Here is a 14941-nt window from a genome sequence, read left to right as displayed (position 1 = left end):
CAGACAACAGCGCCACTTAGTGTTAAGTGTGTTAGTTGGCAGGAGAGTTCCTGCTTTCATTTAATGCTGATACTGCCTTCATTCTTGTTAATGCAGTCTCTCGGTTTCAGTGTCGTGCAAATGTCTAAAGATATATTTATTCTTTAAATGTGTCAAGAACAAGTACTGTAAGACAATGACTGATTTTATGTTCCAGAGCCTAAAAACAAGTATGCTTTACTTGTATGTACTCGTCTGCCACTCCAATGTTTGTTTTTGTCAGAATTTTTATTTTGCTTTTGAAGCCAAAAGATTCTCGGGAGTTCAGGGTGTTTTATGTGAAAATGCCAATAAACTAAATGGAAATTTATAAACTGTTTTGTTTCTTTCCGTAAGAGAAAAATGGAGTTAATCTGGTTTCTAGAGTGAAGAAATTAGCTTTTGAAGATGGCGTCATCAAAAAGTTTGGCAAACAAAGCAATACTGCCACCAACTTTAAGTGTTAACACTGCAATCTCTTCTCATACAAATTACACTAGAAGGATATTGCCTGGTAGATTTTACTTTGCCTTTTTTAAATAGGAGCTAGTTTTGACAGGGTTCATGAAACACTTCCAGTATTCTCTTGAAATTAGCAATACAATGGATCAGCTATGGAAAATTTAATGCATTATGATTGTCCATAAAATAGAACAGTTTCCAACAGCATTTTTCCAGCCACCAAAACAGAAAAAGTCCAATGACATTATCTTTTAGTCATTCAGACATGTTTGAGTGAATTCATTCTGCCAAGCAGCCGCTTCTGCTCAGTTTAACCGGGGCGCCGGTGCAGACTGGAGGCTTCACTCCCTGTAGGCGATTAAAACAGTTACCACCACATTAAATTTTACTTTTCAGTGGGGAAAGGAAAAAACCTAGATAGTTCTCACCTTGTAGCGATCACAGACCAAACGAAACAATGAGGATGTGGCCTTTGCTTCAGTCTCTTCTGTGTACTCCTGCAACATGATGATTAAAGACATTTATAAATATAAAACCAGCCTTCAGCAAAGTCACAGAACTAGTCAAGAGTCTGGACACAGCAACAGTTTCACTAGCCATGTTTTACCCCATCAATCGTGACCCAAGGAACGTGCGTGTGAGCCGGGTTCAGAGCTCTGGTCATGACGGCGTAACCGTGCATCAACTTGTAACCCAGACGTCCGGTAGCACATGCATCAACAGTGACCCAGGATACGGAGGGAGCATACAGCTGCAGACACTTTAAAAGATGAACGGTTAGCATCAAGCTACCAGACATGAAACAAGAAGTTAAACACTCACTGGCTCTGCAGCATCCAGGACATTTGCAGCAGACTCCATGCAGTAGATGACCTGAAATGCCAGTGAGGTTCCAGTCAAATGGATAATGCAGGCCTGAAGGAGGGAGACAGATGAAGGAAGTCTGTGCATAAATGTTAAACCAGTTAAGTGCAGGAGTTTTTTTTTCCCCCAAACCTGAATCATGTTTCCTCTGCATTCAGGTTCTCCATGTTGGCAGCTGAAGGGACTGTTTACAGATAGAACTTCCTGAAGAAAAATTTCATTGAAACAGTCAAGATGTTTTAAACATGGCCCAAGCAGTCCATTACCCTCATCTGATTTGTACCTTGGCGTTCCCATAAGGAACCAGAGTGAGGGACATGATGTCCTGCAGCATTGTCCAGGTGGGAAACAGCTGCTTGGTGATGAAGCGTCTGCAGTCTGGACACAGGCTCTCATAGTACAGCGTGAGGGCGACACGAGGAACCGTCTGGTTTGGCTTAATGGCACCAAGCTCCATACATTGCTTCTGGACCTACAAACATGAAAACCAGGGTACAAGAGGCATTTCCTTTGACCAAGTTTGGGTTGTTTGACCCAGAGCTGCTCTGCCTGGTCACATGAAGAGCCACTGGTTCCTAATTTCTGAAGCATGACTTTCATTTGAAATTAGACCAGAGGACACTGCAAACAAACCTTCAGGGCTTTCAGAAATAAAATAAAACCCCAAACAGACATTTAAGAGGTTTTATACACAGTAAGAACATAGTATTGATAAAGTTTGCAGAAAACTTTACTTACCTCCCCACCAGGCAATTACAGAAACCTTGCATATTAATATTAAACATCTTTGTTAGTCATTTTTGGTCCTCTGAACATTTTACTTTGAAATATAGTACAGCATGAGGGTGCTTACAAATTAAATACAGCCAACGCTCTCACCTTGCATTCTATGGCGATCTCCAGAGACCGACACCACTGAGACGGAGGGTAACGGCAGGCCGGTTTGGGATGAGAAAGCTCAAAACTTTTATGTTTGGTAGAGAGCAGGAAAAGCACAGCAAGGATGCACAAAACCTTCATGATTATTAGGAGGAAAAATATCCACACAGCTCCAAGACAGACAGCCAGAGAAGACTGAGAGAGCCCCTCCTCCTGAGAGCTGCTTAAAGTCATCACCAGCATCATCAGCTGATGAACACCTGGTGTTGCAGATCCAACCCACATTTCTGAGTCTAATTATGATAATAAGATGTTTGGTAAATAAATCAGGCTTTTTAGTAAATTGTGACAATCATGACAGTAAATCTTGGCACTAACTTAAATGGTTCTCATGGTACACCAAGCAGTTTTAAAATAGGCTGCAAATTTCTCTTTAAAATTTTGGAGATGTGGTTTAAAAATTAAATAAAATAGGAATCATGATGAATTTCTGTTAGAATGATAAACATCATCCCTTCTGGATATGATGATGGAAAGAAGGATTTAAAATCAAGAAAATTATGGGGCAACCCTGACCATCCTCTTCATGAGACTGTATTAGAAAAACAATCTCTTTAGTCAGGGGCTTCTTCAATTCTCTACAGGAGATCTTTCCTACCAACAACCATCTCCATCAGCAATATTTCTCTGAATGATTTCAATTAATATGAGTTACAACTACATTTAATTTCCATTTGGGTTCAATAAAGTGTTATCCCAACACCGACTCGTGGTGTATACCGCCACCTACAGTACTGGAGTATGTAGGACAGAATTTCCATCAGCGAATTAATTACACCTGTTAGGTTAGCGGTTGCTGTCCTGACCAGCTGTTTTTGGACGAAGGATGACTTCCCTTTTTGCTTCCAGTGTTTTATTTATTTATTTGTTATCTCTTCAGGAATGAGCCAGCGTCCATATTAACCATGGCTGGTGTTTGAAGGTAAGAATCTATCACACGCTTTAGCATGTTTTGCTAATATGTTAGCAAACAGGCTGTTTTACTTTCTGAGCTCGTATTTAGATATATTTCGACTTTGGAAGTCAGGAGCTTTTTTTCAGTTTTAAACGTTGTCAACTGTCTGTTAGGAAGCTGCAGGTAGCTGAAGTGCAACTTTGGAAAAGCAGGGGCGGTTCTAGGATCAACTGAAGGTGCCCCTTCTCCACAAAAGCCTGACGAACATCAAGGATATGCACTGCCTAGCCAAAAAAAGGTAACATTAATATTTTGTTGGACTGACCTGAGCCCACATTCCTGTGACGTTGCTTTCATAGACTTCATCATGGTTATATATTTAATATTACATGTGTATTTTACAAATGGATGACAATTTCTCTTTTTAGTCTTTAATGTCCAACTGTTTCAGCATCATTAATAAGCAATATTTGGGGTTTATTGTAGTCAGCTGCTGAAGACTAGAAAGTGTCATTAATGTCTTTAAACAAAACAACTGCTCATTTAACCATTTCAAATTTATTTGAGAACTGAAAGTGCTTACTTCAACATAATTTTCTCAGTCAGGTAAAGTCAGGTTTTACACCAACAGAATAGTTAAAATCCAGTTTTTCAGGTAGGATCTTTTTAAAGAAAAAAAAATTTCTCACAAGGTGTGTGGCATTGCATAATTAATACAGAAAATAAACATTTACAATAACAAGATTGCTTCCAAAAACCATTTTGATCAATTCTGTTATTCTCAAAATCAAACAAGAGACACTTTTAGTCGTCCACAAAGGAAAGGACAATAAGTCACAGAAACATCATCCTGACGGTGTTTTTAACGTGATACAGAAATTAAAAATGGGATTAAACCATATACACAGATCAGAGATCCTAGATAATTAACATTTTACAAAGCTAACAACATTTTCATCAATTTGAAAGTAACACTACTAAAGGGGAAAAAAAACACAAATGCAAGATAACATCTCATCATGGCATGGAAGAAAGTTTTGGATCCAAAGACAAAAAAATCATTACGATACGAAAAATGAGTCTTCCGATTAATTTTATTGTCAAAGTTAATTTCTATTTTTAATCCCACCCAAACGCTTACCGTCCAACACTTGCCTGTAATTCTGGATAAGACTTGATCTCTGACCTTTGACTAACATGACATTTCTGTTTAGCAACCAAGAAACTAAAAAATTTAATCTATTCAAATTCTTCCAAGAATCTGTAAAGGAAGTTCTGCAGATATCTCTGTTCCCCCCCCCCAACTTTTTCCTTCCACTCAACTTTCCATTAATTGTGCCGGATACAGCGCTGAGTAATCTTGACCTTTTGAGGTTTCCCCTCCAAATGTCAAGTCAGTGATTTTTCTTAGAAATTTGAGAGGAAGGAAAAGATGTGGTAGGTCTAAAAACAGCAGCACATGGACATGCTTTTCAGAAGATTAACATTTCTGTATTTAATGATATATATTTTAAATTTTTGTAGTGTAATTGAAATTTGCTGTAAACCTTATGAATCCAAATGAACAGAAATAAACACTTTAAATATGTTTATTTGAAGTGTACAGTGTCTAAGTACTGAAAATAACTTTTTGAAGTTATTGTAATTTGACGTGACTAATTTCACAAGTTGGGGACCACTACAATTTTTCTGATTTCAGTTCCTAAGTTGCAAACATGTTCCATTCTTCTACTTTCTATCAACATCTTTTTATCTGCTAAAGCCATTCTGTTTTCCATACACTGCAAAAATAACTTTGTAGGAAGTGCTAAAATATTCAACTTTGCATTAGCTGCATGGAAGCAACCACAATAAAAACACTTACTCTCACACCTACAGCATTGCTCTCTCTCCATTATCTCTCTCTGTTCTTGTAATATCAAGCCTCTCAAGTCGTCTTTTAAACAAAAAGCTAGAATTAACTGTAGAGAAAACCAACTCTATTTCTACCAATTGTTTTTTAAATTTCAACGCCGCTAATGGATTTATTCTTCCATGCCACAAGTCCTTAACATCTTGCACAATTAAATTCAGCCACTCGGGAACAAAAACAAAAACAACTACTAATTTCTTTAGGTAATTACCAAACTGAATAATAGAAGTTTTGAAAATAAATAAACCTCCCAATAAATTCAGCTTTATTTTTTGTTGCTGCACATCTGCAACAACAGCTACAGCATCTAAACGGTTAAAAAGATGATTGGTGCCATGAAATATAAATTGGTGCTTAATGTCTTCCAGCATCTTTTCTCATTTCAAAATATTATTTTTTTTAATATTCTGTTTGCACAGTGATAAAACATTACATATATAGAAAGCAACAATGGCACAGAAAAAGACCAAATTGTGCACAAAACTCTCCAACTTTACAGAAAATATCAATTATATTTCAGTAGTCATCTAGATATAGATGCTACTTACTTTTTTTATGGAGCTACTACACATTAATCTCATTTGCAACTTTTTTCCCATAGATATATACAACTATGACGAGTCTACCTGCCTCTTAAACAGGGTTGGTGTACATGAGGAAAGTTAAAGTATCTAACTATTTGAAGATACTTCTGTGCAAATGCTATGCTTTATTCAAACCCCACAGAGCGGTGGTCATGCCTGCTTCTGCTCACATACAACCCGTATATTCATTTATTTTATTTTTTTTCTGTACTTGTGCAACAAAATCAACAGATATACAGCCTTTCTGTAAATAAACATTTATGTTTAAAGCTGCAGATATAATCTATCGCTCGGCATGTTTCATCTGCCAAAAGTACAAAATACACAACATGACTTAGAAGGGGCAGACATCTTCATTTTTTACTTTCATACAAGTTTTCGTCTCACTCCGTTGTGGTGGTTTGTTCAAAACCTGTGCATTGCAAGACTTCACATTTTAATACTGTGCAACACTAACGAACTGATGTGGTAGCAGGCACACCTAACGTTAAACATGAGCCAGCTACTCTGTACTGTGTCGTTTAAAATAGAAAACTACAACAAATCATGGCAACCACAAATCGCACAAATAAAGGAAAATCTTTTACATAATTTTGAGGTAAAAAGCAAAGAAAGTGTCTTATCTAGCTGGTGGTAAAATTGTAAAAGTGAAACTGATTTCTAAACAGTACCCAGCCTAACATATTATATGCATTGTAACAAGATCATGCAACTTATCATTTCTTTTTTTTTTCTTTTCTTTTCTTTTTTACAACCAGAAAAGCTAAAATCTGTCCAACTCACTTCACGGCAGGTAACAGTCTAACAGAACTGACAACATCAAGTGACATACATAATGACAATCAAGCACATGGTGGACCGTTAAGAGAGAAATGCATTAAAAGTGACCCATCATAATAGAGAATAATTATTTATCAGCCTTTAACAAATATTATGTACGCCTAAATATTAATATCTTTAATGTGCAATACTGGTCATTGTTTTATTTGTGTTTTTTTTTATTTTATTTTCAGACAATACATCATTGCCACTCTCAGTCCAAGGTCCCTGGGTGGAAGACCAGGTTCCCCCAGAGTTGACTATTCCTGGATAGCTTTAAAATGTAAACAATTTATATTGAAATGCCAATAATTATAATAGAAAACAAGCTTGGAAATGTTAAACTAAGAATCTCCTAACTTAGACACAGTGTTTCATCTTTTTTTTTGAGTTTTACCTCAAACTGAGGTAGTAACTATTTTAAAGCTTTTAGAGGTAATACTTGCTTCGTTCTATGGATCACATCACAGTACTTCTGGATTATCATTAACAGATGCATCTCTCACTACTTAATATATTAGGATGTAAACAATTTAATAGAGCTCTACATATGTAGCTAAGGAAAAGACTGATGACCTCTAATAATACAAAAAAAAATCCTTTCATAAAATTTTACTTTTATTTAAATGCTATAACTTCACACTGAAAATTTGAGAATTATTTTTTTTAAGTGGGAGGAATAATGTCGTTCTAAAAGATGCTTGTTCTTCATAAAATCACCATTTCCACACTTACTAGCACCTATAAAAACTCATTCAAAATTAATCTAAACAAACCATTGTCAGGTTTTATGCCTCAAACTTTTAAATTTCCTCAGAGCATCTCTGAGTTTGCTTTAATATTTCGCGATGCCATTATTCCCAAGGTTATGATTATGATTCAACACAAGCCCATTATTAGTCATGCGATTCAAGTAAAGCAGATATGTGTTGATCTTCACAAAAAGCAGGTATTGGAGAACAGCCACTCAAATTGCTGATCTCTAAACTGGAATTGTGACAAACAGGGCTGGAGAAAGACAATCACCACACTAACAGCTTGAGATTATGCTACTGCAATAAAAGTGCATTTCTAACAGGAGCACCAATAATGTGACCCTCTGTTTGTGGCTAGCTGGTTTATTTTCCTCTGCTTAGTAATGTGTTTAGCGGGTCATCTCGTCTGATCTGAGTTTGTCAACTTAACTGACTTCTTTCTTAATTTTCAGTCATTGTTTATGTTTGTATTTACCATAACTGGTGCGTTTTCTCACGACTGTGACATGAAAGTTGGATAAAATGTCACAAGACCGTTCAGACTGCAATTGAAAACAGTGGGATAGGTATCCAATTAGTACCAAATAGGGAAGTGGCACAAATTGGATTTCTATTCATTTCTTTTCCATCTGGGGGTTGTGGTGAAAGATCGGAATTGGGCCGATCAGACCACAATGAAAAAGTCAGATATAAGCCTCAAATGGGCAGAAAGGATCTGATTTGCTTGTTTTGTGAACATAGCTTAATGGTGTTTATATTCATGGTCATATTTATTGGAAATGTTACCTGCTCTGAAACCCCAATAAGAAATGTAAACACAGCAAAATTTAAACTGAAATTTGGTTGATGGACTATTAGAAACTTGCATTGCAAAGTTTCCCCCAGAAAACTTAGCAGGTTTCTCCCTTAAAATTAAACTTGGCAAGTTTAACTGTGTATTTTAAACAGTTTAAAAAAACAAATTTTTAACTGTTTTTGAGTTAAAAATGTTTAAAGTTGACAAGAAATGTGAAAGTATCACTTGATAATTATGTGTTCTTGAAAGATTAATACCCGAACACCAACTATAAAGTCTTAAAAATGCAAACATTTTAAAAAGACTTCAATATATAAGCAACGCTTGGCCTGGTGGGGGCACAAGTAAAGCCTGGTGGCCCGCCAGGCTTACAATACACTGGGGGAAACCCTGTATTGCAATTTCAGTAGTGAATAGGGAAGTCGCTGTGTAGTTTTAGATTATCCTTGACACAAATAACATAGATGTTAGTAGTGACACGTGGATTAACTCCAGATTTTATTTATGTGCTAAATTGGCTTTATCCTGAAATGTCAGTGACCCTTTCTGTGCAGTTTCTCTCAGACTTTTATGTTAATAGGTCTGTGCTATGGGTCGTCCTTAAAATTGTACTGCTAAATTGGAGGCAAAGCCTTCTTCTGATTGATCGTCATGGATGTTTATGAAATCATATCCAACCAGACAAAACCTACTGATTTCATCAAACCATTGTAGTCTGTAAGGTGAATATTGTAGCTGGCGTAAAACTCTTAAAGGCACCTTTCAACAATTACTTAAAGATTTGTAAACCAGCTGTTTTAGCCTTTTGTAATGTCATCCATAATATAATCAACAAACGTAACACAAAATCTTCTGTTCAAATCCTTGGAAAAGGAAATAAAAAGTAAAGAGAGTATTAATCTAAACCAGAGTGATTACTCGCTTTATTTAAACAATAGATTGTTGTCCGATCTTTGTCTCTCTCAATATACTGTCAAATGAGACATATTACGAAGAGGAAAAAATGTAATTTATGTTGAATAAAGCAAAAATGTTTCACTAGCCAAGAGCAGCAAAAAGGAGCCATCTTGGAGAACCTATTCCTTTTTGTATTTTTTTTCTGGATAAAGTGCTTGAGTGTCTCCCCAGTCCCTGCAGTACTCTTCATGTTTGCAGAGTCCCTTCCTGAGCTTAGTTTCCCTCGGAGCACCTTTAACACTCCTTCGTCCCTGAATAAACGTGTTTGATTGCATGGAAGACATGTCTTACTACAGAGAGATTAAATGTGTGTGGGGATTAACCTTTGACTACATTGTTTTGGACCATAGTTTAGAAAATAATATGATCCGCAGGAGGATTGAGTAGATTTTTCTGGAAACATTAGCATTTAGCTTCCTTGTAAGTCTTTGGGGTGAAGTTGTTTAAAAATCCAGTATTTCTAGAAGCTAACTACTCCATGTTACTCAGACAGAAGATCAAATCTATCAGTGAAGAGCAAAAACAGGCATCCGACCTACAGTCATGGGAAAGGACAAGCCATAATTTAATAGCAGCCAACAACGTAAGATAATTGTCGAGATTGAATTTTTCAACACCTTTCACACCAGGCTTATTAGTCACTTTAATCAAACTTGAGTTTGTTTGCCAGAAAAGTCTGGTTTGTTTGGGGAGGTGTGACTATTCAACCAAGCTCTGATGGGGACCAAAATATCAACGTCTCTGTTAGGTTGAAGTGAACTCTGATGCAGTTTCAGTGAAAATGTGAATGCCAAGCAAACCAGGGGCCGCTCCAAAATCAGGAAACGTACTACAGTGTAGGGCATTCTGGGTACAACCAAAAACAAATGCACTTGTCCAGTACTAGCAGGAGACAAGGCTCATTGTCTTTTACCAAAGACAAAAGAGAAATCCTACAACAGCTAAACTCTGATGCTACTCCATTTTGTGAAGAAGGAAGTTTCGCTCAGTGTCTTCTTCAGAGGTTTTTGTGTCGTTTCCTTCAGTGGTTCTTGGTGCAGCGCCTCCATAGGTGAAGGGGGGAACAGGTTTTTCAGCGGCTTTGGGTTGTTGGGCACCTGCAGTGTGAAAGCAAATATGGTTCCCAATCAAACCGGGTCTACCGGACTATCAGGTGTGAAATTTACTGTGGTAGAAGTTTGGTTTGAGGTTCACCCTAACATATGAATATTAGGGTCAAATAAATGGGTCTACAACTAGGGGGGGGTGGGGAAACCCTCTCCACCACCATGCAGTTCAGGTGAGGATGTCTGTTTGTCTCTAATTTGGTCCCATCTGTCCAAACGACATTGATCGTTCCTTAAGTCCTTGTAGTTCATTCAGATGCAACTTTGCAAAACCTAATTAAGCAATACTCTTTTCATGGATCAAGAATTTCTCCTGACATCCCTTCCATGCCAGCCATACTTGTTTAGTCTTTTCTAATTGTTCAGTCTTTTTCCAAGTTTGATGGAAAACCTGAAAAATTTCTTCTCAAAGGTCATTGATGTCTTTCAACATTGGCATTGTGTTAAAACACACCAGTTTACTCCAAACCATCCCTGTTCTGCCATCTCTGTGATCGTTACACTCATGATGTGAGGACTAATTAATCATGTGCCTTTGATTAGCAGCAAGGCTGCATTTTTTCCCATGACTGTACAGCCATCTGCTTCAACTGTTTTAGTAAAAATGGTTTTATTAATGCTTTTCTGTTCCTCCTTATGTCTTGTAAAACCTCTAAATTTTACAAACGTGTGCATTATTGTTGAATGAGTTTATGTGTGAATAAAAAGTGATTCAGACAACAAATACGATCAATTTAAAAAACTGAATTGGAACAGCTACAGATTGGATTTTATAGCAACATGATAAACTGGTGTCATTTTTATAAGATCTGCATTGGACAGCTTGAGCTGAACATCTTAAAGTGTGCCAGCGTGTAAGTTTTTAGGGCTGCAGACAGTCTGAGACATAATTAAAGCTGAAGTTGCTTCAAATCTGTATTATAAGCTGACTGCTGTTGATTCTTGTATTTTATGTGAAAACATACCAGTTAGTTCTTCTGACTGAATCGCTAACGGGCTCTTTGTTTTCATCTGTGTCTCCATATGGGTGAGTCCTCCGTGCTAATGCTGTGAAACTTTGGGAATCAGGACGTTGTGCTGGTGCATCTCAGCTGGACTGCTGACTGAAAGCGGGCCAGGCCAGGGTTACATTCAGCTGCTGGTTGTGTTGGATCAGTGATGTGTGGCGGTAGTGGAGGACAAGCTCCCTCAGCGACGAGTACAAGTTGTAGGGCTCAGCGAAGCCATAGCCTGTCGATGTCCTGTAGATCACACAGTGTTTGACGTCTCCGTCCACGCTGCAGGAGGAAACACGGGTCACTTTTTGTTTTAAGTTCTAACTTTTAAAACAAAATATGGATGGAGTGAAGAAATAAAAGTAAATCAAGATGCACAGAGTGATTATTAGAGTGCAGCCCAATGTTATACTGTGGATCAGCTTCTCTTGTGCAGCAATGGAGCATAAGAAAAGTGCACAATGTCCCGTCACCTTAAAACACTTATTTATGTCACTACGAGTAAAGATCAGGGAGCAATTCTGAAAACATAAGCAGTTCCACCTGCAATAAAAAATAAAAAAATCAGCAAGGATCTTTCAGTCATGACATGATGGCTACACCAGGGGGCGCATCCCACACTTTTGAGAGTCCCTGGTCTATGGTAATGTAGACTGTTTCAGGAAAAGTTAGCCAGTGCAAATCTTTTTTTTTTTTTTACTTTGAAACAAGGAGATGTGAAGATACTCACACAACAGAGCAAGCAAAGGATCCCCTCTGAGTCTGGCTGTCCCTGATCAAGAATGTCCCGTCACGCCTTCCTTTCAGCAGCTCCTCCGCCTCTCTTCGTCTCATACCTCCGACATACCAACTTCTCTCCTCCTCATGGGTGTCGTCTTCAAGGGTGTAAGGGCTTGAATGAAGGCAGGTTAAATTAACCGAATTATTTAGTGATTCCTCATCTCATTGTCTATTACAGTATTTGATCATTCAAGTGTTGATCATGTTGCGCCATAGTGTGCAAAAGTTCTCGAGGGCTGATGTCCAAAAAAACTGAACCTAATGAATGCTTAATTCATAAGTGTCTCTGCAGACGTCAGTGAAGGGCAGGGCAATAAATTAATTGTATATAACGTGATAGATGTGATCAATATCAACAGAGTACTCGATAATTTCACTGAACACCAATCCAGAACTGCACAGCATTCTGGGAGATGTAAGCAGAGGAAAGATTGGTGGCATCAACTAACTTGCTTCTTCTCACTGGTTACCTAGCAACAACTTGTTGAGTAACTTGTGGTTACCTAGCAACAACCTGCTGAGAAACTTTAAGGTTTCTCCACTACGCCTCACAAATGCTTAAAGATAATAAAAAAAAAACTGCATGGAGCGAAAACTGTGGATGAAACGGGGAAGGTCATGCCACCAGTTTAGTAGTATTTCAGTTGTTTAAATAATAAAAAAACATAAATAATTATTGATATCTACTGATACGAAACACTTGTAGTACAATAGGTTTTTCAGACAGATCGTCCAGTCCTGTTTTTATGACGTATTGAGGTTGTAAATCAGTAACTTGAGCCAGATATGTTGGAGCAAAATCTAAAATATTCAAGACATCATCCCTCAGAAACTGGAGTTGCACATCCTTACGTTAGCTATGATGCAATTAAAAAAAAAAAAATCTTAGAACTTCGAAGTTGTTTTAATAGATCAAGAAAAGGATACTTACTCTTCATCAGCTCCGACACCCAACCAGTTGTTAATTTGACTCTGTCTCATGCCTTGCTGGGTGAGCCATCTGAAATATTAGCAAAACAAGGTCAGAAAGATTCACTTTAACATCTTTGCGTTCTTTTGTTCTTTTTAAATTGTCAAAATTTAATTCAATAATTACTCTATTAAATTTTCTTCTAGCTTTAATGTGCTGACTTTTGTTTTTAGAACTATAAAACAAGGCTTTTTGATAGGAGTATTTGTGGTGCCAATACTTACAGGAGGTATTGATCTCTGATTTTTCTGAGCTGTACAAGATCAGGCTTCAGTCTCGTAATTTTCCTGTCGACCTCCATGTGAGCCAATGCTTTTGTCCTCAGTTCTTCCTCCAACATCTTCTTGCTGTTGTGGATCTCCTCCACCCTGGACTGCAGTTCTTCAGAGTTGTTTTGAATTCTGCTGCCAAAGAAGCAACCACAGTGATTATTTAATATTAGCTGTAGAAACATGGGGTTGAATTGACTGAATTATGTTAGGAATCCTACTTGTCATTTTTTGTGCTGCTGTCTAAAGTGAGGAACATGTCGATGTATTCCTTGCTGTAGCGCTCCTGGGTTTCACACTCCTCCTCAAAGATCCGGATGATTTCACTGAAAGCCTCAATGGCTGTTCGCTTACTCTGGAGCTCCTGTAAATTAGGGGAATAAGAGTAATATTGAATAGAGGTATAATGGTACACAAAAGTCTGTTTGATGTGTCCCATGGTTTTAAAGGGACGGTACGGTACGCTTCAAACATTTTTCAGTTTGGTCAGGAGTAAGCAAAGAATCTTTAAATTTCTGTAATATTTTTTTATGTTCTAAAAGCTTAGAACTTAAATGGAGATTAGTTTTTTAATGAATATAGCACTATAAACAGGCACAGTTTAATTGTAGCTATTTTTTGTGTCAGTTTTTAAAGTTTCAAACTTGGTTCTGCACATGAACATATTCTGGTATTTGTTCAGGAACGCCACCATGCCATGATATTTAGCAGGAGCTAATGCTAAAGCGCTAACTTCAATCCAAATATCTGCCCCAAAAAGACTACACCCCTCAAGCACCAATTTAATTTTGGCATATTTTACACGTCCTATAATGTATTGTATGTATATTGTATTTATATTTATATTGTTTTCTTTTGTACCTGTATGTTTCATGTTTGATATCATGCTTGGCGTGCTAAACGTTTTCAAAGCTAGCTAAAGCACCAAATGAGAAATTAACTCTGCTTTTAGTGGCTTAGGAAAAGTTTATTTATTTTTTACCCTAAAATAACCAGTGATGATGTAGTAACTATGGCTATTTATAAATGTTGTGTTGGTACCTGTGAGGTTTGGTTCAGCTCCTTAAATAGATGGTCATATTCTTGACTTTTCTCCTTGTATTGATCCTGAAATATCCTCAGCTGTTCTCCGATTGCTGCAATATCGATCTCAATCACATGGTGCTACACAGAGAGGAATGTAAAATCACTCAGGAGTGTTGTGATGGGTTGTTTCAAATTTTCATTTGAATTTTTTTCCCGTTTTTCTTATCAGGAAAAGTCAACACTTACCTGATAGTATCTGGAAACTGGGTAAAGTAACCTGATATCCAGCTTAGAGTTGTACTGGGCTAGTGATTTCTTCTGGTAGTACTGGATCAGGTCTACCGGTGAGGGAAAAGTCAGTGGCTCAGAAAAGCCACACTTCCCCCCTTGATGGAAGATTTTTATTAGTCGGTTGTACCCATCTTTTCTGTAAAAGTCAGAAATGGACAGTCATGTCTTTTCTCCATGTTCACAGTGACTTGTTTTTTGTTTATCCCGGAACCAGTACCTATGGGTGAGGTCTGTTTTTATTTTTTTTTATCTATTTTTTTCCAAAGCTCCTATTAACAGAAGTCAGAATCTCTAATCTCTTGTTTTTGTAAAGGTTGGCCCTGTCAAACTGATTTTGTCCAATGTATTTTCTCTTTAAGAACTCTTAAGAAGATGTAACCTTAAAAAAAAAGTCAGACTTCCTACCATAAAAAGTTTTGTTTGTCTTTCAATATTTGTCATTTTTATAATTTGTCCCTATGCCAGAAAGCATCAGTAAGTGCTCCCTTTCTACAAATTGAGCA

The 14941-nt window shown here is 37.3% G+C and overlaps 2 protein-coding genes across 2 annotated transcripts; both read right to left on the bottom strand.

The window, feature by feature from the left end:
- Positions 1 to 248: 248 nt before the first annotated feature.
- LOC103143836 (gamma-interferon-inducible lysosomal thiol reductase-like) lies at positions 249 to 2523 on the bottom strand. Its single transcript, XM_007560540.2, has 7 exons — positions 2224 to 2523; positions 1628 to 1816; positions 1477 to 1548; positions 1303 to 1395; positions 1088 to 1240; positions 909 to 977; positions 249 to 828 (listed from the first exon to the last, which is right to left on the bottom strand). Exons 1-7 carry the CDS (start codon positions 2506 to 2508, stop codon positions 760 to 762), a joined length of 930 nt encoding a protein of 309 aa, XP_007560602.1. The 5' UTR covers positions 2509 to 2523; the 3' UTR covers positions 249 to 759.
- Positions 2524 to 10190: 7667 nt separating this feature from the next.
- On the bottom strand, positions 10191 to 14588 carry LOC103143872 (phosphatidylinositol 3-kinase regulatory subunit alpha-like; the record flags this gene model as incomplete). The annotated part of the gene is made up of 7 exons (XM_007560580.2): positions 10191 to 11384; positions 11833 to 11994; positions 12814 to 12882; positions 13077 to 13256; positions 13343 to 13485; positions 14163 to 14285; positions 14394 to 14588. Coding segments are annotated over 7 exons (1062 nt in total), but the record flags the coding sequence as incomplete, so codon positions are not given.
- Between the last annotated feature and the right edge of the window lie 353 nt (positions 14589 to 14941).

Source organism: Poecilia formosa, unplaced genomic scaffold (genome assembly GCF_000485575.1).
Source record: "Poecilia formosa unplaced genomic scaffold, Poecilia_formosa-5.1.2 Scaffold116, whole genome shotgun sequence".
NCBI classification, from domain to species: Eukaryota; Metazoa; Chordata; class Actinopteri; order Cyprinodontiformes; family Poeciliidae; genus Poecilia; species Poecilia formosa.
Note: the sequence above shows the minus strand (reverse complement) of the source record. Positions and strands in the feature narration are given on the sequence as shown.